The sequence below is a fragment of the Oncorhynchus keta genome, chromosome 22 (assembly GCF_023373465.1).
Source record: "Oncorhynchus keta strain PuntledgeMale-10-30-2019 chromosome 22, Oket_V2, whole genome shotgun sequence".
Classification (NCBI taxonomy): Eukaryota; Metazoa; Chordata; class Actinopteri; order Salmoniformes; family Salmonidae; genus Oncorhynchus; species Oncorhynchus keta.
Window position 1 is genome coordinate 22,143,761 of NC_068442.1, and position 24,722 is coordinate 22,168,482.

The following is a 24,722-nucleotide window of genomic DNA, read 5'->3' on the forward strand; positions in this document are numbered from 1 at the left end:
ATGCAGTATGTTCAACTAGGTTCTACAGGCATGTAGACCAGTGTTTCTCAACACTAGACAACCTGATTCTGACTAATCATCAAACACTTGACAGGTGGATCAATCAAGTGGAGGAATTCAGGAATATAAGGCACACTCTACAGACTCCAGACTGGAGGAGTCAGTAGCAAACCGAGTAGGTGTGAGACTGGGGTTTGCCAAGGGGGGACCAAGAACCAGTCAAATTGTATCACAAATAGCATTGCAAATTGGCTTAAACTTAGATGCATTGTATTGAATAACTGTTTATTTGTAACTGCCCTAATTTATTTAAATAAACCCATTTGAATATTAACATTGGGAAAATATTCACGTTAGATACACATTTAGTGGTAACCCCCTACAAGGAATATATATATTTTTAAAGCTGATTTAGGTCTACTCTATTTCTACACAATTTAAAAGCTCTAAAATTATATTTGGAGAACATTAAAAAAGGAAGCCATTCTCACCTTGGCTGCTGTAGCTTCATTTCACCTTAGTCCATAAAGGACGAACACATGCCATACAGCAATGACACCTCGATCAGAACGACAGCGTCAATGCGTTTTGCTACACCAGAAGTACATTCATTTCCAATGGAACGCTGCGTATGCATAGACTTGAAAGAAATAGTGGCAAAAGGTGACTGTTGAACTTTTGTTGCACACATATCCACTAAAATGTTGGATTACATAATGAATAAAGTTTGACTGCAGAATTTATTACACAGTATTGATGCTATGAGGCTGTCGGACTGATAGCTGCTACACACTAGCTAAACACTAGTTGAGTTTCCTGTCAACTCAACCAGCAGTTCCTTAGCCACCTTCCTGGTCTGCTTTCCACATATCAATTGAGAGAGATTGCACTGTTCAGTGTTCCCTCACTGTAGCCATGCTCTACATAATCCTAAAGACAGCCAGCCAATCACAGCCTTTGCGCCCACTCCAAGGTATCCGCATGGTCCTAAAGCCAGCCACAATGACTTGCCTGAACAAAAGCATTGTCTTTTCTCTCCAATCTGAGCCATATTGACAGCTCTCTGATCCAATGAGAATAGAGGGGCACTAAGGGTGGCCAATCATATTTGAGGTGTGGCTGGTGCCACCACATGCCCCTCCTCTGGTGCTGCCCCTGAGCAGGCCTACCTGTATTTCTCCTGTTATAGGGTGAGGCTGAGACTTTAGCACCTGCACATCCGCTGCCGACTGAAAAGCAAACACAAGCATTGATTATACACTCTGTTTATGCCAATATCAGTCTCACTGATACATGTTCACACACTCTACATTAACACACACACACACACACACACACACACACACACACACACACACACACACACACACACACACACACACACACACACACACACACACACACACACACACACACACACACACACACACACACACACACACACACACACACACACACACACACACACACACACACACACACACTGCCATGAGAAGCCCTGCTTATAGTGTGGCCTCTGGTCTGCCTGAAAAGTTCAGTTACTGTGTCCATCATATTATGGTTTTAATTAGCAATAGGTTGGCTAGAGCTCCTGTGTAGGATAGTTATGGTCAGATGACATATCAAGGACCTGTCCTTGTCCTGGAGATGCTGAGTAGCGCTTTCTGAATGGACTCTATAAGACCCAGGCGAAAACTTACTAGAAGAGGATTAACAAACCGGACAAAATCATTCTGTACAGTCAGAGAAGGTTAATTCAGTATATTCAGTATATTACATAATCTACCTACCATAGAAAGTAGTTAATACATAGACAGTAGAAAGTAGTTAATACAATGTGTATTTACACACTCACACTCACACCCATGCATGCATCTCTCTCTTTCTATATCCCCTGTGTATTTATACCTGTGTTCTCTGTTTGTCCGTTGCCAGTTTGTCGAGTCAACCAGCGTTTTTGTTCTCAGCTCCTGCTTTTCCCAGTCTCTCTTTTTCTCAACCTCCTGGTTTTGACCCTTGCCTGTTCTGACTCTGATCCCGCCTGCCTGACCACTCTGCCTGACCCTGACCCTGAGCCTGCCGACCTGAACCTTTGCCCCACCTCTGGATTATTGACCTCTGTCTATCCTGACCCTGAGCCTGCCTGCCGTCCGGTACTGTTGCCCCACCTCTGGATTATTGACCTCTGTCTACCCTGACCCTGAGCCTGCCTGCCGTCCGGTACCGTTGCCCAACCTCTGGTTTTCTGGCCCCTGCCTACCTTGACCTGTCTATTGCCTGCCCCTGTTGGATTATTAAACCATTGTTAATTCGACGTGTCCACATCTGGGTTTTTAGCTTGATTCCTGATACCCTACACACATATACCATGCATGTTTCTCTATAATTAGCCTGCCATGTTTCTGTGATCCACAATGCAGCCACAGCAGTTGACCTTGACCTCTACCACACAAACAAACGTACACATGCACAGCATTTGTGAATGATTAATTATGAACTCACCAGCCATATGGATGTAATACAGGGAGCTACGGGCTCTCAATATCATAATGTACTACTAGTGAAGGCATTACCTTGGCGCTGTGGCGTTGTTTCTTGTTGATGGCTGGGGAGGCAGGCTGACCGGGGCTGGGGACGGCACTAGAGCTAGCCGATGCATTGCCTGAGTGTAACAGAGCTGAGCGGTCAAGGGCAGAGAGGACCCCTACTCCTCCTGGCCCCCCCACCCCCATTCCTACCCCCATCCCAGGGGCCTGCTGTTGGGAAAACTTCTGCAGCTCTGCAGCCAGCTGCTTAGGGTCCACTCCTGGAGAACACTGCCTGTCACCTACACACACACAGACACAGTAACATTCACAATGAAGCATTGTAAAGTTACATAAACATTATGATACATTATAACAACATCGTGCAAAAGTCATGATGAAGCATTATAACAATGTAGCGGTATACCAGGCTTCAGCTGGTCATGGTTCTCCAGGGCCTGGGGATGCTCAGGATCAGACAGCATGTTCAGGTCACTGAGAGAGACAGACAGAAAGGTCAAATTTAGGTCTCATCTAAATTAAGTGGGGATAAGAGGAGAGAGGGATGAGAAAGGATAGAGAGCGATGAGGAATAAGATATTTGACTCACAGTCTCACACAGAGCTCAGTCTCTGCAGACGGCTGACCCATAATGCACTGCACCTCCTCGTAAGTCTTCCCCATCAGAGGAACCCCGTTCAACTCCAACACCTGCATTCCTACAGAGAGAGACAGAGAGCACTTTGACGCCAGCAAGATAACGTAACAACACATAACCCTTCATAATATCACACTTATCTCTGTTTGGTTTATGTATGTTTATGACACATGATTCAAACAGCTATGGCACCACAGATTGATTCTCGATCCTGCAGTCAGGGTCTTGAGACAATCTCAGACTACAGACACCTTGGTCTCAATGCATCTCAGAACACAAAACACAACCCAAACAAGTTTATCTCAGGGAGAAATGTCTTACTCCTTCTCAAGAGTAGGTGCTACATCTTTTAAAAAACCACTGCCTTTCATTTCATTGACTAGAACAGTGGTTCCCAATGTTTTTTGTTTACTGTACCGACTACTTAATTTGGCTCAGTCCGGAGTACCCAATAAGTACCCCCATAGTGCATTTTACCAGTAACTGTGTGGTCTCATGGGTCTTCTTAAGTACCCCCTGTGGATAGGCCAAGTACCCCCAGGGGGTCCTAGTACCCCTGGTTGGGAACCACTAGACTAGAGTATATATTTTTCAGGTTCTGGTTCACACAGCAGACAAGACTCAGAGAGCATGACAGAGTATATAGCAGTAAGAGCTGTATGATGGATATTGAAAGGGAGAAAGTGCACAGTAAACTCAAACCCATGCCAGCATCGGTGCTGTGGCTGCACTTACACAAATGAAACCTCGTCTTCAGATAAGACTTTTGCTTACGAAGTAACTCGCCAGCTGCTGTGACAATAAAATATTGTATTAACATATCTCTCTCTTTGTATGTTAGAGAGTCAAGGCCACAGTAACATTTAGAATACTCTCTCTCTCTCTCTCTCTCTCTCTCTCTCTCTCTCTCTCTCTCTCTCTCTCTCCCCCCACCCCTCATCTCTCCCTTTCTTTCTCTATTTATCTCTCTCTCTCTCTCTCTCCTCTCTGTCTCTCATCACCCCCCTCTCTCATTCTCTCTCTCTTTGCATCTGAGGGTACAAGTGTTCAGTTCCATGGTCTCTTTCAACTAAAGTCTAAACACAGAATTTGCATTAAGGTAATTTAGTCCTCTGAAGAGAGTCAGATAAAAACACAACATAAGACCACAACAACACAATGGTCCTATGACTGCTTCCATTCCTAGGAGGGTTACTGTGTAATAGGATGGCTGGTTGCCTAGTGGTTAGAGCATTGGGCCATCAACCGAAAGGTTGCTGCTTTGAATACTCGAGCCGACAAGGTGAAAATCTGTGCACTTGAGCAAGACAATTAACCCACATTTGCTCCAGGGGTGCTGGACTACATGGCTGACCCTGTAAAACAACACATTTCACTGCACCTATCTGGTGTATGTGACAATAAACCATATAAATACAGTACCAGTCAAAAGTTTGGACACACTAACTCATTCCAGGATTTTTCCTTATTTTTGACTATTTTTCTACATTGTAGAATAATAGTGAAGACATCAACATTATGAAAAAACACAAAGGATAATGAAGTAAGCAAATCAAAATATATTTTATATTTGAGATTCAAAGTAGCCACGCTTTGCTTTGATGACAGCTTCAAATCAAATCAAAGTTTATTTGTCATGTGCGCAGAATACAACAGGTTACAGTGAAATGCTTACTTACAGGCTCTAACCAATAAGGTATTAGGTGAACAATAGGTAAGTAAAGAAATAAAAACAACAGTAAAAAGACAGTGAAAAACAGTAGCGAGGCTGTAACAGTAGGGAGGCTATATACAGAAGCAAGGCTATAACAGTAGCGAGGCTACATACACACACCGGTTAGTCAGGCTGATTGAGGTAGTATGTACATGTACTGTAGGTACAGTCACTGTGGAGACAACGTCCTCGATGCACTTATTGATAAAGCCAGTGACTGATGTAGTGTACTCCAGTCTGTGATTGCAAAACAGTCTTAAAACCTGTTACGGCTAGACGTTCCGCTAGCGGAACCCCTCGACAACATCCGGTGAAATGGCAGAGCGCCAAATGCAAATTAAATTACTATAAATATTCAACTTTCATGAAATCACACATGCAATACAACAAATGAAAGCTACACTTGTTCTTAATCCAGCCAACATGTCAGATTTCAAATAGGCTTTACGGCGAAAACAAACCGTGCTATTATCTGAGGACAGCACGTCATCAAACATACACAGACAATCATATTTCAACCCTCCAAGGCACGACACGAAACTCAGAAATAAAGATATAATTAATGCCTTACCTTTGACGAGCTTCTTCTGTTGGCACTCCAATATGTCCCATAAACATCACAAATGGTCCTTTTGTTCGATTAATTCCGTCGTTATTCTGTCGCGAGTTCCAACTCGCGCAACATGACTACAAAATATCTCATAAATTACCTGTAATCTTTGTCCAAATATTTTAAACAACTTTCGTAATTAAACTATAGGTATTTTTTATTTAAATAAAGGAAAATCATCAACCAATTTTCAAAGGAAAAACATCAACCAATTTCTAAAGACTGTTGACATCCAGTTGAAGTGATAGGAACTGCAAGCAAGTGCCTTAGAAATCTAGATCCCTATAGAAAACCCATTGAAAAGAGAGTGACCTCAAAATATTTTTTTCCTGAATGGTTTGTCCTCGGGCTTAGTTATACTCACTGACATCATTCAAGCAGTTTTAGAAACTTCAGAGTGCTTTCTATCCAAATCTACAAATGATATGCATACCCTAGCTTCTGAGCCTGAGTAGCAGCCAGTTTACTTTGGGCACGCTTTCCATCTGGACGTGAAAATGCCCCCTAGCCCGAAGAGGTTTTAACAGTCTCTTGGCGTACCATCAACCAGCATCATGAGGAGTGCTTTTCGAACAGTCCTGAGGAGTTCCCACATATGCTGAGCACTTGTTGGCTGCTTTTCCTTCACTCTGTGGTCCAACTTATCCCAAACCATCTCAATTGTGTTGAGGTCAGGTGATTGTGGAGGCCAGGTCATCTGATGTAGCATTCCATCACTCTCCTTCTTGGTCAAATAGCCCTTACAAAGCCTGGAGGTGTGTTGGATCATTGTCCTGTTGAAAAACAAATAATAGTCCCACTAAGCGCAAACAAGATGGGATGGCATATCGCTGTGGTAGCCATGCTGGTTAAGTGAGACCTGAATTCTAAATAAATCTTGACAGTGTCACCAGCAACCCCACACCATCACACCTCCTCCTCCACACATGCGGAGATCATCCGTTCACCTACTCTGTATCTCACAAAGACACCGCGGTTGGAACCGAAAATATCAAGTTTGGACTCATCAGACCAAAGGACAGATTTCCACAGGACTAATGTCCATTGTTCGTGTTTCTTGGCCCAAGCAAGTCTCTTCTTCTTATTGGTGTCCTTTAGTAGTCGTTTCTTTGCAACAACTCAACCATGAATTCTGCCTGATTCACACAGTCTCACACAGTCTCCTCTGAACAGTTGATGATGAGATGTGTCTGTTACTTAAACTCCGTGAAGCATTTATTTGGGCTGCAAGAACTTATCCTCTGCAGCAGAGGTAACTCTGGCTCTTCCTTTCCTGTGGCAGCCCTCATGAAAGACAGTTTCATCATAGCGCTTGATGGTTTTTGTGACTGCACTTGAAGAAACTTTCAAAGTTCTTGACTGACCTTCATGTCTTAAAGTAATGATGAACTGTCGTTTCTCTTTGCCTATTTGAGCTGCTCTTGCCATAATATGGACTTGGTCTTTTACCAAATAGGGCTGTCTTCTGTATACGACACCTACCTTGTCACAGCACAACTGATTGGCTCAAACGTATTAAGAAGGAACGACATTCCACAAATTAACTTTTAACAAGGCACACCTGGTAATTGAAATGCATTCCACCTCATGAAGCTGGTTGAGAGAATGCCAAGAGTGTGCAAAGCTGTCATGAAGGCAAAGGGTGGCTACTTTGAAGAATCTAAAATCTAAAATATCTTTTGATTTGTTTAACACATTTTTGGTTACTACATGATTTCATATGTGTTATTTCATAATTTAGATGTCTTCACTATTATTCTACAATGTAGAAAATATTTAAAATAAAGAAAATAAAGAATGAGTAGGTGTGTCCAAACTTTTGACTGGTCCTATATATGTTAGAGAAACACAAACAACTAAACATTCTGTCAAAATTAGGATACACTGAGATACTTACTCTAGCTACATAATCATTTTCACAATCTGTATAAGCTCAATACTATTATAAACTGTAGGGGATTTTAGGGAGATGGCATATGCAGAGAGAGAAAGTGTGTGTGTCTATTTGTCCTTCAAACTCCTCTCTCAGAAAAGTCCAGGCTGTTCCATGTCGCAACCGCCAGGGTGTGACGTCACAGCGTCTGAAGTGAGTATGACAGCAAGAGGGAGTAGATGAACACTATCTCACCGTCAGAAACATCCCTAACTGCAGTGGATTACGCTAGAGAACTATAAAGACCCAGGCTTTCCTTCAGCTTTAACCCAGGAGGGCTGGATGCAGAGACACGTCCTACATGTGACAGAAAGTCCCTGACATATATCAGTAGGAGAAAGCTACTGTCCTACACATTGTTCAGGGGGTCTGGTAAATACAGTGCTGTGTTCTGAAGTCTCTTCTACTTTGTTATATTCTGCCTGTAGCCTGTACTAATCTATGTGCTTCAGAAAGGAGGGTTTTACAGTAATATGATGAATGGAAGCAGAACGAGGGGGAGGGGGGCTAAATACTGTGTGTGTGTGTGTGTGTGTGTGTGTGTGTGTGCGCGTGTGTTTCAGTGTGTGTCTGCGTGTGTGTGTGTGTACAGGACTCTGAGCAGCTTCTACCCCCAAGTCATAAGAATGCTAAATGGTTAGTTAAATAGTTAACCAAATAGCTTCCTAGACTATCTGCGTTGACCCTTTTTTGACTCATCACATATGCTGCTGCTTCTGTTGATTATCATTCACTTTATTCCAAGTTATATGTACATAGTGTAGCTACCTCAATTACCTCGTACCCCTGCGCATCGACTCAGTACTGGTACCCCGTGTATATAGCCAAGTTATTGTTACTAATTGTGTGTTTATTATAACTTTGTTTTGTATTATTGCTGTATTGTATTATTTTTGTATTTTCTTTCTCTCTACATTATTGGGAAGGGCCCGTAAGTAAGCAGTTCACTGTTAGTCTACACTTGTTGTTTACGAAGCATGTGACAAATGCAATTTGATTTGGTGTGTGTGTCAGTTTTTGCGTGAACATGTAGGTTTGTCAGAGAGAGAGGGACAGAAAAAGAGAGAGTGTGAGAGAGAGAGAGAGAGAGAGAGAGAGAGAGAGAGAGAGAGAGAGAGAGAGAGAGAGAGAGAGAGAGATACAGGGAGAGAGTGTGAATGACTGTGTGTGTGCTAAATACAGCAGAATGGCTAGTCTTTGTGGCAGTGCAAAGAGACTGAGCTTTTTCTCTGGCTATCCAATGTCTCAGAGAATGAGACATGACAGACGCACACGCAAACACAAACATACTGTACACACACAAACACCCTCTTATCTCTCTATGGTGCACAGAGAGCTTGGCAAAGATATTCACAGTGAGCTGACAGTGGCCTGAAATGATTAATATAATAATAGATTTCTGCTTAAACCAGTAGCTAATCTGCTCTGAGCTGAAATCTGACATTGAGAAGTCTATCTCGTCAGGAGTACGTGTGAAATAATCAATATACCTCATCCAGCTTATCTCAGACAAATTGAAATGCATACAACATGAGCTTAAGAGTTATGATACTGCTGTATAAGATTGTTAATCATTGTTTTTTTCCAAATGTCACTTTCATTTACTTTCCACACAGATTAAAATCCCACTATAATGACGATCCCATCGGCTATAGCCCACAGTCTTTTCTCAACCTTAAATCAGACAATGTCTCTGTATGAACAGAGATGACTAATCTCCTGTTCTCTCCTCCTTCCCTTGCTCCATTTATACCTTACACAAGTACATGTTCACAAACACTTACCTTCCACCACTTTCCCTGTCTGTTCGGCCACTCCTCCGGGTGTAACCTTAGCGATGTAGGCTCCTATCTCACCATGACAACCAGGAATCTCCTTTCCTCCCACCACACGGATCCCCAGACCATTCCCTGCAGGGAACGCACGCAACCGTTCAAAAGTTTGGGGTCACTTAGAAATGTCCTTGTTTTTGAAAGAAAATCATTTATCATTAATCAGACAACAGTTTTCAGCTGTGCTAACATAATTGCAAAAGGGTTTGCTAATAATCAATTAGCCTTTTAAACTAATAAACTTGGATTAGCTAACACAACGTGCCATTGGAACATAGGAGTGATGGTTGTTGATAATGGGCCTCTGTACACCTATGTAGATATTCCATTAAAAATCAGCCGTCTCCAGCTACAATAGTCATTTACAACATTAACAATGTCTACACTGTATATCTGATACATTTGATGTTATTTTAATGGACAAAAAAATGTGCTTTTCTTTCAAAGTCAATGGCATTTCTAAGTGGCACCCAAACTTTTGAAAGGTAGTGTATATCAATGGACAATATACAGTATAACAATATATCAATGGCTATATTGGAAATCCATGAGATGAGCCTATTATTATCATTAATGAGCAGATATCTACATATTAGAGAACGTTTACTGTGTTCTGCTCTACCTGAGACACTGGTGTCCTTGGGGTCCCTCTGTAGTTTGAGCCGGGTGTGAGGGAACACATAGGGAATCAGCTTAATCTGGGGGAGGCACACAGTGGATGGAGTGTTTGTAAAAAAAAATAGCCAAGGCAGCAGCTACTCTTCCTGGGGTCCAAACACATTCAGGCACTTACATTACATGTCAAGCAAAAGATAAAATGGTCCATCATATAACATTATTACACTGCTATATGTCCACAATACAACACGTATAATACCACCATACAACAATATTACAATGTACGTGTGTGTAGAGTGCGTATGCTAGTGCTTGTGTGCGTGTGTGTGTCTGTACCTGTGTGTTTGTCTCTTCACAGCCCCTGTTGTTCCATAAGGTGTATTTTTACTCGTTTTTTAAAATCTGATTATACTTGATTCAGTTACCTGATGTGGAATAGAGTTCCATGTAGTCATGGCTCTATGTAGTACTTTGCGCCTCCCATTATCTGTTCTGGACTTGGAGATTATGAAGAGATCTCTGGTGGCATGTCTTGTGCGTTATGCATGAGTGTCTGAGCTGTGTACTAGTAGTTTAAACAAACAGCTCAGTACATTCAGTTTATCAACACTTCTTAGAAAAACAAGTAGTGATGAAGTCAATCTCTCCTCCACTTTGAGCCAGGAGAGATGGACATGCACATCATTGACATACATACCCTGTGTACTTTTAAGGGCCAGCTGTGCTGCCCTGTTCAGAGCCAATTGTCCCTCTATGTGGCACCTGACCACATAACTGAACAGTAGGTGCAACAAAACTAGGGCCTGCCTTCTTAAAAAGGACCTGCCTTGTTAAGAAGGGAGAGCAGCACTTTATTATGGACAGAGTTCTCCCCATCTTAGCCACTGTTATATCAGTATCTTTTGACCATGACATTTCACAATCCAGGGTTACTCCAAGCAGTTTAATCACCTCAACTTATTATTCAATAGTTTAGTGGATGATTTGTCCAAAATACAATGCTTTTCGTTTTTTAAATATTTAGGACTAACTTATTCCTTGCCATCCATTCTGAAACTAACTGCAACTCTTTGTTAAGTGTTGCAGTCATTTCAGTCGCTGTAGTAGCTGACATGTATAGTGTTGAGACACACATGGACACACTGGCTTTACTCAAGGCTTCCATTAAAGAACCCCATCTGTGTTCTGTTAGACAGGTAACTGTTTATCCACAATATAGCAGGGGGTGTAAAGCCATAACACATACATTTTTCTAACAGCAGAATATGAACAATAATGCCAAAAGCCACACTGAAGTCTAACAAAACAGCCCCCACAATATTTTTAGCATAATGTTCTCTCAGCCAATCATCAGTCATTTGTGTAAGTGCTGTGAATGTTGAGTGTTCTTCCCTATAAACATGCTGAAAGTCTGTTGTCAATTCATTTACTGTAAAATTACATTGTACCTGGTCAAACACAAAAAATATCAAATTTCCACAATAATAACAAACTTGTATGCCATCTGTAAGTATGAAATACATTGTTAAATTATGAGCCTAGTTGGTTTAGCCACAGAAAAAGACAGGAACCTTTCCGCTAGCCATGATTACTGAAATAATGACTCAAAGCCAGTGGCATGTCGTTAGTTCAAATTGAAAAAAGTAATGGGCCTAAACAGCTGCCCTGGGCAATTCCTGATTCTACCTGGATTATGTTGGAGGGACTTCCATTAAAGAACCCAATCTGTGTTCTGTTAGACAGGTAACTCTTTATCCACAATATAGCAGGGGGTGTAAAGCCATAACACATACATTTTTCCAACAGCAGAATATGAACAATAATGTCAAAAGCCACACTGAAGTCTAACAAAACAGCCCCCACAATATTTTTTGCATAATTTTCTCTCAGCCAATCATCAGTCATTTGTGTAAGTGCTGTGGTTGTTGAATGTCCTTGCCTATAAGCATGCTGAAAGTCTGTTGTCAATTCATTTACTGTAAAACAACATTGTATATGGTCAAACACAATTATTTTCAAAAAGTTTACCAAGGTTTGGTAACAGTCTGATTGGTTGGCTATTTGTGACCAGTTTCAGGAAACTAGGCGTATGTCGCAAGTCACGACTTCACATGAGAGGCATTTGAACGTTTATTTAAAAAAAAAATCATTTATTTGGCAGAAATGCCTTCTGGAACATATGACCTTTCATGTGCCTTAATAAAAAAACGTGTATACCATCTGTAAATATGAAATACATTGTTAAGTTATGAGCCTAGTTGGTTTAGCCACAGAAAAAGACAGGGACCTTTCCGCTAGCCATGATTGACTGAAATAATGAATGGGCTGGACATGCCGAGAGATGAGTTTGGATTGGTCTGCCCTGTAGCATCTTCTGTCTATAAAATGAGCTGCTCGTTATGTGTAGATAATCCTTTCTAATGCAGTTTTTTCTAAATATATAATGTTAGCCATGGAGAACTGCAAATGTGTTGCTACTGCTCTCAACCAGAGTGACTTGACACAAGATTATTGAGGTTATTCTTCTTATATAAACTTGAGAGGTGAATTGATGTTATGCAAAGTTATAATGTCTTCTCAAGTTTTTAGTTTTTTCCTGTTTTACAGCTTCAATGCTCTGGAGTCTGGTGCTGTTGTCGCCAAGGAGCGTTCGGACTCAGTCGGGACCAGGTTTTAGCTGCTGCGCAAAGCTGACATCTTTCCTCCCATAGATGGTCTGCCTGTACCAGCAGCACCTGGACTGGACACAGCTCGACAAACTTATCTTTTTGAAAAGATCAGGGAGTTTTGTGAGGAAGAGGCTATGGACATCACATGCCCTGCACCAAAGTCAAGGGCAGAAGAGAAACAGGCTCTCTGAATATAGATTCCCTTGTTCATGCGTGGTTCGGACGGACCAGTTAATCACTGGGGGCGAGATCCCAGCCATCAGCACTATCTTCAGTGCCTCTTGTCACATGACTCTATCCTAACACATACGTTGATGCTACTTTTTTTATCCTGCTGTTCAGCCAATTTACCCCTGATTGATGGCTCATCTTTCACTGATATCCTTATTGATATTGTTCATGAACATAATGTATATTGTTTTGCTCTTTCTCTACTGGCATTGACACTTGTTCTTTTTTTCTTTATATTTATTTTACTATCTATTTTTGATATTGCTACTTTGCAAGTAACCACTTGGCTGTACCATTTACAACTTCTGGAGAGACCCATCCACTTAACAAGATGTGGCTGGGGGTTATAGCATTTCTTTCACATGACCCATCAATTTAGAAAAGTGTGTCTGGGTAAGCGTCATCGAATATTTATCAAATATTTTTATTGGGACACTTTCTGTTTACCTGGAATTTTTACTTATTGTTGGCTACAACTTTTTGTCTAAATCTTTACTACACTACTCACTGTTTAGCACATGACCTAACATGTGAATCCTTAAAGAGATGGGTGGGGCTGGCTTAAAAGGGTGTGAACAATTCTGAATGGGTGTGGACAATGAAAAGCTCTCCAGTAGGTGTACCAAAACATTCAAGGGCCATTTTCTCAAAAGTTTATCAACTTTCAAAGCAGAATTACTTTCCCATTGTTCCTCAAATGCAGTGTATGATATACCAGTTTGTAGCTATGTGTCTCTGCTTTTAACCAATCTAAAAAAGACCATTTCAAATTTTGATACATAAGACCAAATCAAGGCGGTCATCACATTTGAGCCAGTAAAGGGGGCTGTACTATTCTTGGGTAGCGGAATGACTTTTGCTTCCCTCCTGACCAGAGGGCACACCCTTTTAGTAGGCTTAAATTGATGATATGGCTAATATTGTCCACTATTATCCTCAGTAATTTTCCATCTAGGTTGTTTTCAAAAGTACAATGCATTTCTTTCATAATTTTGTCAGATATACTTTTTTTATTTTACTAGGCAAGTCAGTTTAAGAACAAATTCTTACTTTCAATAACAGCCTAGGAACAGTGGATTTGTACTTTGTCAGCTCGGGGGTTTGAACTTGCAACCTTCCGGTTACTAGTCCAACGCTGTAACCACTAGGCTACCCTGCCGCGCCAAACTTTGATGTGTGGTGCCAGCATTTGTTGCTGGCATGTTATGCCTAAACATAATTAAAGGAGTTGGCAATATCAGTGGGTTTTGTGATGAATGAGCCATCTGATTCAATGAATAATGGCCAAGTTTTTTCCCAAAAAATTAAATTTAAGGTACGCCAAAGCTTATTATTGGCATTTTTTGAATGATTTATTTTTGTTTCATAGTATTGTTTAATTTAATTTTTAGTTAGTTTATTCACATGATTTCTCAATTTGCAGTACATATGCCAATCGGTTGTGCTGCCAGACGTATGTGCCATTCCTTTTGCCTCATCCCTATCAACCATAACATTTTTCAATATCTCACAATCCAAGGGGATTCAACAGTTTTTACAGTTATTTTATTAGTGGGTGCGCGGTTATTAGTAACTGGAATAAGCAATTTCACAAATGTGTTAAGTGTAGCGTCTGGTTAATCCTCATTACACACCACAGACCAGCAAATATTCTTTACATCATTAACATAAAAATCCCTATACAACTTATTGTATGATCTCTTATACACTATATTAGGCCCAGCCTTTGGAACTTTGGTTTTCCGAGATATGGCTATTATATTGTGATCGCTACATCCTATGGATTTGGATACTGCTTTAAAGCACATTTCTGCAACATTAGTCAAATCAATACATGTTGATGATTTCATTCCTGTGCTGTTTGTAACTAAACTGGTAGTTTGACTGATAACCTGAACCAGGTTGCAGGCACTGGTTACAGCTTGAGTACAACTCTGCTAAAGACACCATGAACAAAACAGGCACTATCAATGTATATTTAATGAGGGGGAAGATGTATATAGCAGTTTATTTATTAAATATAGTTCACTAATTTAGACTTATCCTATCCAGCTCCTCTCACCTGTCTCCTGTCCAGAGGCTGTCCATTTTCCTGATGTTGTCTCTCTGCAGGCTTATCAAACCAGTCAGTGTCCTCCCTCCTCAGGTGGTACGCTACACAGGGACAGAGATGGGGGCAGGGGGACACAGGGGTGGAGGGGACAGGGACACAGACAGAGAGGGGATAGTCAATTGTCAAACACAATATAAGCAGGATGGATGCCCAACTCCAAATAAACCACTAGCCTCCAGCCACGGACCATATATGCACTTATTGTAGATCTAAAGGTATTTGCAATATTTGAATAACTCCAAATCACTCTCTGGTAGGCTTGGCGGAGTCTAGGTAATGTGGATGATCAGATCTACGCAGGTGTCTTGGGGTGGGAGCAAGATGGCAATGTGAAATTGGGTATAAGTAGCACCCCCTTACAATACTTTATAAACACATCCTGTGCTCCATGTTTACTGCTCGTAAGTGATCAGTGATCAGAGCTTTCTGGAGAGGTGAAGGCAGCATGGTAGATAACCAGCTACTGTCCCATCCCCAGTACTGTCAGATCAGTGAACATTTAAGAGACTGGATGGGGATGGATGTATTTGAACTAGGTATGTCATGCGCACATTGGCATGCAGAGGTCCCCGGTGTGTGTGTGTGTGCGTGTGTGTGTGTTTGTATGTGTGTGTGTGTGTGTGTGTGTGTGTGTGTGTGTGTGTGTGTGTGTGTGTGTGTGTGTGTGTGTGTGTGTGTGTGTGTGTGTGTGTGTGTGTGTGTGTGTGTGTGTGTGTGTGTGTGTGTGTGTGTGTGTGTGTGTGTGTGTGTGTGCAGATTAACAGGTCATGCATAAAGAGAGTGAAACATCTCCACAGTGGGTCAAGGACACAGTAGACAGATTTTAGATGGAAGTGGAGGAGTGTCTTCCACAGTCACAGTACAGTTCCCTTTGCCCTGAGACAGTGAGGTAGTACATGGTGTTATCAGGGTGATCCAACAGCATGATCAGTGTTACATCTATAATTGTGTGAGAGACCCTCGACACATACTTACCTAGTATTCAGACATACCCATGTTGTGGTAACACATGTATGTAATGCAAATGTGAGCCATATCTGAGCGACCTTGCAATAGTGCATAAACATGAATTCCAGAAATGGCATTGATATACACAATATATACAAAAGTATATGGACACCCTTCAAATTAGTGGATTTGGCTGTTTCGAACACACAGCCATGCAATCGCCATAGACAAACATTGGCAGTAGAATGGCCTTACTGAAGAGCTCAGTGACTTTCAATGTGGCACCGTCATAGGATGCCACCTTTCTAATAAGTCAGTTTGTCAAATTTCTCCTCTGCTAAAGCTGCCCCAGTCAACTGTAAGTGCTGATATTGTTAAGTGGAAACGTCTAGGAGCAACAACAGCTCAGCCGTGAAGTCATAGTCCACTCAAGCTCACAGAATGAGTGCTGAAGCGCATAGCGCGTAAAACTTGTCTGTCTGCAGTTGCAACACACACTACCGAGTTCTAAACTGCCATTGGAAGCAATTTCAGCACAAGAACTGTTCATCGGGAGCTTCATGAAATGGGTTTCCATGGCTAAGCAGCCACACACAAGCCTAAGATCACCATGTGCAATGCCAAGCGTCTCCTCGAGTGGTGTAAACCTCACTGTTGTTGGACTCTGGAGCAGTGGAAACACGTTTTCTGGAGTGATGAATCATGTTTCACCATTTGGCATTCCGATAGACACATCTGGGTTTAGCAGATGCCAGGAGAACGCTACCTGCCCCAATGCATAGTGCCAACTGTAAAGTTTGGTGGAGAAGGAATACTGGTCTGGGGCTGTTTTTCATTGTTCGGGCTAGGCCCCTTAGTTCCAACGAAGATAAATCTTAACGCTACAGCATACAATAATTTTCCAGACAATTCTGTGAACTTTGTGGCAACAGTTTGGGGAAGACCCTGTCCTGTTTCAGCATGACAATGCACCCGTGCAAAGCGAGGTCCATACATAAATGGTTTGTCGTGACCGGTGTGGAAGATCTTGACTGGCCTGAGCCCTGACCTCAACCCCATCGAACACATTTGGGATGAATTGGAATGCCGAGTGCAAGCCAGGCATAATCGCCTAATTGCTATTTATTTTAAATATTTTTTATCATTGTTTGTAACATATGATAGATGATGTTGCTGTTACCGTCTCTTTTGACCGAAAAGAGCTTCTGGATATCAAAACAACTATTACTCACCTCGAACTGGACAAAGATTTTTAATTTAATGAGTCTGACGAGAAGAATATGCTGCTTTGTCGAGACAAGGCCCAAATAGGCCGTCATCCGCATGAAGAAAATATGGAGAAAAAGGGAGGGGAGAGCGGGGTGCCTTAAAATAATTAGCCGAGTAGGTAAACCACCACAACCCTCCGTATTATTGGCCAATGTGCAATCATTAGAAAACAAACTGGACGATCTACGATTAAGACTATCCTGCCAACGGGACATTAAAAACTGTAATACCTTATGTTTCACGAGATGTGGCTAAATGACGACATGGATATTATTGTGCTGGCTGGCTTCTCCGTGCATCGGCAGGACAGAGGAGATATGTCTGGTAGCACGAGGGGCGGGGGTGTGTGTCTATTTGTCAATAACTGCTGGTGCGTGATGTATAATATTATAGAAGCCTTGAGGTATTGCTCACCTGAGGTAGAATACCTTATGATAAGCTGTAGACCACACTATCTACCAAGAGAGTTCTCATCTATATTATTCGCAGCCGTCTATTTACCACCACAAACCGATGCTGGCACTAAGACCGCACTCAATGAGCTGTATAAGGTCATAAGCAAACAAGAAAATGTTCAGCCAGAAGCGGCGCTCCTAGTGGCCGTGGACTTTAATGCAGGCAAACTTAAATCCATTTTACCTAATTTCTAACAGCATGTCACATGTGCAACCAGAGGAGAAAAAAATCTCTAGACCACCTTTACTCCACACAGAGACGTATACAAAGCTCTCCCTCGCCCTCCATTGAACAAATCTGACCATAATTCTATCCTCCTGATTCCTGCTTACAAGCAAAAACTAAAGCAGGAAGTACCAGTGACTCACTCAATACGGAAGTGTTCAGATGACAAGGATGCTACGCTGCAGGACTATTTTGCTAGCACAGACTTGAATATGTCCAATGGCATTGAGGAGTATACCACCTCAGTCACTGGCTTCGTCAATAAGTGCATTGACGACGTCATCCCCACAGTGACCGTACGTACATATCCCAACCAGAATCCATGTATTACAGGCAACATCCATACCGAGCTAAAGGCTAGAGCTGCCGCTTTCAAGGAGCGGGACACTAATCCAAACGCTTATAAGAAATCCCGCTATGACTTCAGATGAACCATCAAACAGGAAAAGCATCAATACAGGACTAAGATTGAATTCTACTACGCTCGTCAGATGTGGCAGGACTTGAAAACGGTTATGGACTAAAAAGGGAAACTCTGCCGTAAGCTGCCCAGTGACGCGAGCCTACCAGATGAGCTAAATTACTTTTATGCTAGCTTCGAGGCAAGCAACACTGAAGCATGCATGAGAGCACCAGCTGTTCCGGACGACTGTGTGATCACACTCTCCATAGCCGGTGTGAGTAAGGCCTTTAAACAGGTCAACATGCACAAAGCCGCGGGGTCAGACGGATTACCAGGACCTGTCCTCAAACGGATGAACTGGCAAGCGTTTTCACTGACATTTTCAACCTCTCCCTGACCAAGTCTGTAACACCTATAGGTTTCAAACAGACCACCATAATCCCTAATTCTCTGCTACCGCATGACAAGAGGTATAGGAGCACCAAGTCTAGGACCAAAAGGCTCCTTAACAGCTTCTACCCCCAATCCATTAGACTGCTGAACAATTATTCAAATGGCCTCCCAGACTGTTTACATTGACACCCCCCCCCTTTGTTTTGACACTCCCACCACTCCCTGTTTATTATCTATGCATAGTCACTTTACTAATTACCTCGACTAACCTGTACCCCCGCATATTGACTCGTTACTGGTACCCCCTGTATATAGCCTTGCTATTGTTATGTATTTATTTGTAATTTTTTTTACTTTAGTTTATTTAGTAAATATTTTCTTAACTCTTAACTTCTTGAACTGCATTGTTGGTTAAGGGCTTGTAAGTACACATTTCACTGTAAGGTCTACATGTTCTATTTGGCGCATGTGACAAATACAATTTGATCAGTGCACGACCTCACTAATGCTTTGGTGGCTGAATGGAAGCAAGTCCTCTCAGTAATGTTCCATCTCGTGGAAACTCTTCCCAGAAGAGTGGAGGGTGTTATAGCTGGAAAGGGGGGACCAAGTCCATATTAATGTCCATGATTCTGGGTTAGATTTTCAACGAGTAGGTGTCCATATACTTTTGATCATGTAGTGTACGTACAGACCCATTTAAATTTGGGTCATTCCAGATATGGATTGCTTAACCACTACAATATGATACGTTTACAGTACATTACCATCGACATATGGGTCATTCCATGATGAGTTTGATATATGTAAAGTACCATCCAAATATGGGTCATTCCATGATGAGTTTGATATATGTAAAGTACCATCCAAATATGGGTCATTCCAGAAATGGGTTTGATATGTTTGTGTGTATGATACCATCTACATCTGGTCATTGAGCACCATGGGGCATGGGGTGTTGTGGGGTGGAGGCAGACATTGTCTAAGCTACATGGGGTTGGGATGTGGTCTGGACTAGACGTTCACGCTGCAGCTCTCACCTTCTATGTTCCAGTTGGGGCCTCCGGCTGGGGTGTAAAGTTATATGTTTAGAAACGGCTACAACACAACGTCAATGAATCTAATACTTTTTCTCAGTGGGCTATGTCTCCATCCACTTACACTGTATATCACATGCACTGGACTAAATCTAAGTCAGCACATGCTTTGTAAGCAAATAAATACATCTTATAACGTTATAGTCCATCACGGAGTTTGCATTTCTGAAGCGAAGTGCATGAAAGATGTATGTCATAATAGAGCAATTGTGAATAATTGTAAAATGATCTATCACAAATGCATGGGTATTTACTAATATATCATCGCGTAAGATACTGTAAAGACACATGGGGACTAAAGCAGTCTAAATATTAAAGGTAAACTCAGCTATATGACATCACAGTGTGGCGACGTATTTGCTCTTGCCAATTGGCGCCTTTCCTTGACGCATGGCTGGGTAGCATATTGCGGAGTGTCCCTTTAACATGGTGCTGCTGTATTAGTGGAGGGCAGGCAGCATTCTAAACTAGAATACTCTACCGTGTCTGATACTCTCATGAAAGATTCTGGGATCATCTCTGTTCAGAGTCAGCATGGAGTCAGTTAGGGCTGGAACCAAGGCAGATAGACACTCTTATTGATGTGGGGTCATATTTATGTCTGCTGCTGATCAACTACTCACCAGTCTGTCATTGGAGTCAGTTTTGAAGTACATTTAAAAATCTAAAATGAATCCACTTGCATATGAATGTTTATTGGTTTGTGTTTCTGCTTGTTAATGTTTTTAAATTGATTTTTTTTATATGTAAATGAAATGATGGTCATTCTGAAACTGACTACACTATGCCGGGCCGATAGAAACATAGCAACAGAAGCATAGGGACATATGTAGGAGTGTTGTCCTGGTTAGTAAACACTAAAATGGATGCTTCAGGATTTTGGCAATGAAGCCCTTTATCTACTACCTCAGAGTCAGATGAACTCGTGGATACCATTTTTATGTATTTTCATGCAGATTTAAGGAAGTTGCTAACTAGCGTTAGCACAATGACTGGACGTCTATGGTAACTGCTAGTATGTTTCCAGTCATTGTGCTAACGCTAGTTAGCATTGGCTTGCGAAACAACATCTAACTTCATACTGGATGCTGAGACTAGGGATGCTGTTAAAGGGCTTCATTGTCAAAATCCCAAAGTATCCCTTTAAGATAGAAGCAAGGACAGCTGTAATTTCACACTTACTCCCCAGGAGGAGATGGGGAGAGAACACATTCATATGCTGCCAATCAGAAGAGAGCATGCACATTTACAATCCCCTAGAAACATTCACAGCAACCAACATTCATATCAACCAACGTCATGCAAAAGATGCTTTAAAGCTTTATTGAAATGGAAACTCAAACACATTTAATCTCAGAGCAACATGCATGAAAACAAAATCCAAAATACCCGAGATGGACAGGGATGAATATGCTATAAATAACTATGTGTGGTGTGAGTATCATGAAATATACTGTATGTCTACTATCAACATGGGTTCAAATCTAAAACTCATATACACAAACAAATAATCTACAACTCCATAATCCTTAGGGAAAAAATGTCATTGCATTGCAATATGAATGTGAGTATAATGCTCTCTGTATTATTACTGCTGTAATAGTAAATGTGTGTATTGCTGGCCAGGAGACGAAGTGAGGGAGGCAAGTGCTCTATATAAATGGCTGTCTGCATCGTCTGAACAATTACAGTAAGTAGACCCAGACCAACACATAGTGTGACCATTAGGCCTTTAAAATGGCTGCTACCAGGGGGCCAAGCGCCACAATAGCTCCAAGGGTGCTTGGAAAAGTAAATATACTATATGTCTATCTAAAGGCCTGACATCCTGCAAGAGTCAGATAACATTTTATGTATGGAGAAGAAGAGGGGGAAGGAGAAGAAAAAGGAGGAGAGGGAAGGAGTTGAAGGTGCCTGTAGGCTATAGACAGCACCCAGATGGCAGTGACATACTGTTAGATATTCATTAGTCTGCCGCTGATTCAAATATATTATCACTGTCTTTTCTTTCTCTTCAAAAGCAGTACGCAGAGGCACTTAAAGTGTGTGTTATTTATGATCACCTATTATCCACTAATATCCACTTGATATTTCACTGTTCTGTATGGTTTAAAGAAGCCCTGTATCCCGTTATACACATTTGGTCAGTGATGAAAGCAGAAAACCAACATGTAAAAGAAGAGAAGATAACTGGAACATGCTAATAACATCATAGATTGAGCTAACAACACAGACATGCTGTCTCATGCATAACATCTACAGTATTATGTATCAGTGAAGAAAATAAATAGTGTTGCATGCAGACATCAAACAAAACAGAAACCAGAACAAAACACAAACACAGTTACGTGACAAAAGCCACAAAATATGAGAAATAATAGGTGATCAGGAGCCTTCTCAGGCAGACATAAACACAGTCAGGAGCATGCGGTAGTTGCATGTCCAGAGAGTCAGGGTGCTGTGACAGCCTCAGGAGCCATTTACCTTCGCTGTCAGACATGGCTCCTCCCAGGTCGTCCATGATGAAGGCTATGTCTCTGTCGTAGACCCCACTATGTCCCAGTGTAGCCCTGGACTCCTCCCTCATGTGCTGCTGGACCTCCGGCAGGGAGTGGCTAGAGCCAAACTGGTCTCTGGAGTCAGCTGAGATGGGTGGTAGAGGGCCGGCTGAGGCTCTGGCCATGCCCATGGGCTCTCCCACTGGACTCAGCGGGCTCTCCTCCTCTGAGTTCTGAGCCACGATGGGGATGCGCCCGCGGCTCTGGCTTATAGGCAGGCTGGTGGGCTTGGTCCTGGCCATCCCCATGCCGAACGCTGCGTCCAATGCTTCTCCCTCAATCTTCAGCCTGAGAGAGGAGCTGGAAAGGTCCCGTTTGATGGACAGATCCAGGCCATAGACGGAAGTGGGACGGGAGTTGGGGCGGGAGTTGGGGCGGGAGGAGGGGCGAGAGCGCGTGCCGCTGGGGTAGGTGGTGTCATCCTGTAGGGTAGTCCTCATGGTGGGTCCCCCCAAGCCAAGGGACTGGCCCAGGTTCTGGCCCAGAGAGCCAGCCAGGTTAGATCCCAGGGAGGAGTCCAGGTACTTCTGCTGCTCAGACAGGTTCTTCCTCAGGCCAAAGGTGATCTCATCCTGGAGCAGTCTGGCTCGAGTGGACAGGTTGGTGACAGACGAGGCTCCAGAGCCCAGGAAGCTGCTGTAGTCTGGCTCCAGGTCTCTGCTCTCCTGGATGGAGGAGAACTTGGTTATCTTGGGGTCCATCAGGGTTGCCTTCTTCTGGTTCTTGATCTGTTTCTGGTAGAGCACGGCGGCAGGGAGCTGCTTGGCAGCTTGTTTCTCCAAGGTCAGCCGGCTGATGCTGTACTTGTCAGCCTTAGGGAAGTGTCTGTAGCTGGGGTCAGTGGGGAGGTACTGGGGCATGCCCAGGCCTGAGAGGTGCTCCAGACCCTCTGTCCCTCGTCTAAACTCCTGCTTTATCTGTTGCTTCAGGAGCTTCAGCTCATAAGGCTCCTCCATAGAGTCCTCCTCTCCTTTACCGTAGCTGTGCAGACGCGAGTTACCAAGGAACTCCGCAACCTAAACAAAGACAATACAATAATTTATCATCATCACAACACCCAAGTGAACAGGCAAATGCGGTATAGTAAAATACCAGCAAAAAAACCTGAGTAAAACACACTGACATAGAATATGTAACAACATCCCCATTCCACAGAAGAACATCTACTATTTACATATCAGTTACCTCTGCAGTGCGCCTGGCCTCAGCGGCCCGGAGCAGCCTGTCAGCCTTAGACAGGTCCTTATCAGGCAGACTGAACCCTGACCCCAGCCCTGCAGAGCCCAGCGTTGTAGAGCCTTTAGTCAGCTGCTCTATGTCCTCTATCAGAACATAGTTCCTGGCATTGTGGTGGTCGATGTCAGCGTAGAAAGACTCAGCAGATATACTAGACATGGGGCTGGAGGCCATGCTCCTCTCCTCCAGGCCCATCCTCAGTTCCAGGCTGCCGTACTTCCCCACCCCATACCCCCCCTCGCTGGAGGAGGGTACGATGATCATGGGCTGGTTCCGGATCACCTCGTAGTTGGTGGTGTTCTTGGACTGGTAGCCTGAGGACTGGGCCTGCTGGTGGGAGTGGGAGGCCTGGGGGTAGGACAGGCTTGGCACAGAGGAGTAGACTGACTGACTCTGGTAGGGGTGCTGTTGGTAGAGGGCCTGCTGCTGGTACAGGGTCTGCTGGGGGTAGTGACTGATGGCCTGGGTCTGGGGGACATACTGGGTGTAGTGGGAGTAGGGACTGGTAAGAGTGGAGTACTGGGAGTCAGCCTCAGTTTCAGGGGGAATGAACTGGTCGAACTCTGACTGTGGAGCTGTCCTGGGTCTCTCCAGGCCGTGGCTGTTCCCTCTGGTCTCCCTGATGTTGCTGACCTCACTGTCCGACATGTAGTCTCTCTCCTCAGCCACACCCTGCAGGTAGGCCCTCTCCCTCTTCTCCCTCTCCTGCAGCAGGGCATCCTTACGACGGTTGATGCCCATCTCCAGGTACCTGTTAGAAGGAGAAGATGGGATTGGATTTATACAAGTGCTTTCCAAGTGCTAAAAATGTGGAACCACTTCATACACACCAATGTGTTCTACTCATCTAAAGCATGTTATTGTATTGTAAATCAGAACTGGTTCTATATTGACCTGCCTGGTTCACAAATTGTTAAATTAATAAATGACCTCAGCTTGGCATCAATCTCTTTCTCCTCCTCGTCTAGCTCGGCCTGTTTTCTGCGGAGCTTGGATGACTCTCTCTCCACCAGGTCCAGCTCCTTGTCGATGTCCTGCAAGATCTTGGCCCGGGCCATGGTGGTGTGACGGCCGAGACGTCGGCGCGCTGAGTTGGCGCTGTAGCCTGATGGGCCAGTCAGAGGGTCATCCTCCGGGGGAGGGTTGGGTAGGGTCCTCTTCACCTTCTTTCCAGTGCCTGACGGAGAGCCCTGGCCCTAGGACAGAGGGAAAAGCAATAAGATACGAGATAAGA

The 24,722-nt window shown here is 43.1% G+C and overlaps 1 protein-coding gene across 4 annotated transcripts in view; it reads right to left on the reverse strand.

The window, feature by feature from the left end:
• The window catches only part of pclob (piccolo presynaptic cytomatrix protein b), a 113,242-nt gene that overhangs the window by 29,266 nt on the left and 59,254 nt on the right, over positions 1 to 24,722 (reverse strand). For 2 of the 4 annotated variants that reach the window (XM_052474896.1, XM_052474895.1), the window contains exons 13-24: positions 24,419 to 24,684; positions 23,438 to 24,239; positions 22,179 to 23,268; positions 20,176 to 20,244; positions 19,638 to 19,664; positions 14,853 to 14,944; positions 9,895 to 9,970; positions 9,225 to 9,350; positions 3,136 to 3,244; positions 2,953 to 3,020; positions 2,574 to 2,827; positions 1,170 to 1,229 (exon numbers count right to left, since the gene is read on the reverse strand). In XM_052474896.1, coding sequence (XP_052330856.1) covers positions 1,170 to 1,229; positions 2,574 to 2,827; positions 2,953 to 3,020; positions 3,136 to 3,244; positions 9,225 to 9,350; positions 9,895 to 9,970; positions 14,853 to 14,944; positions 19,638 to 19,664; positions 20,176 to 20,244; positions 22,179 to 23,268; positions 23,438 to 24,239; positions 24,419 to 24,684 — 3,039 coding nt within the window. The remainder of the gene's footprint in view (positions 1 to 1,169; positions 1,230 to 2,573; positions 2,828 to 2,952; positions 3,021 to 3,135; positions 3,245 to 9,224; positions 9,351 to 9,894; positions 9,971 to 14,852; positions 14,945 to 19,637; positions 19,665 to 20,175; positions 20,245 to 22,178; positions 23,269 to 23,437; positions 24,240 to 24,418; positions 24,685 to 24,722) is intronic. The other 2 variants (XM_052474897.1, XM_052474898.1) reach the window with 2 other exon arrangements.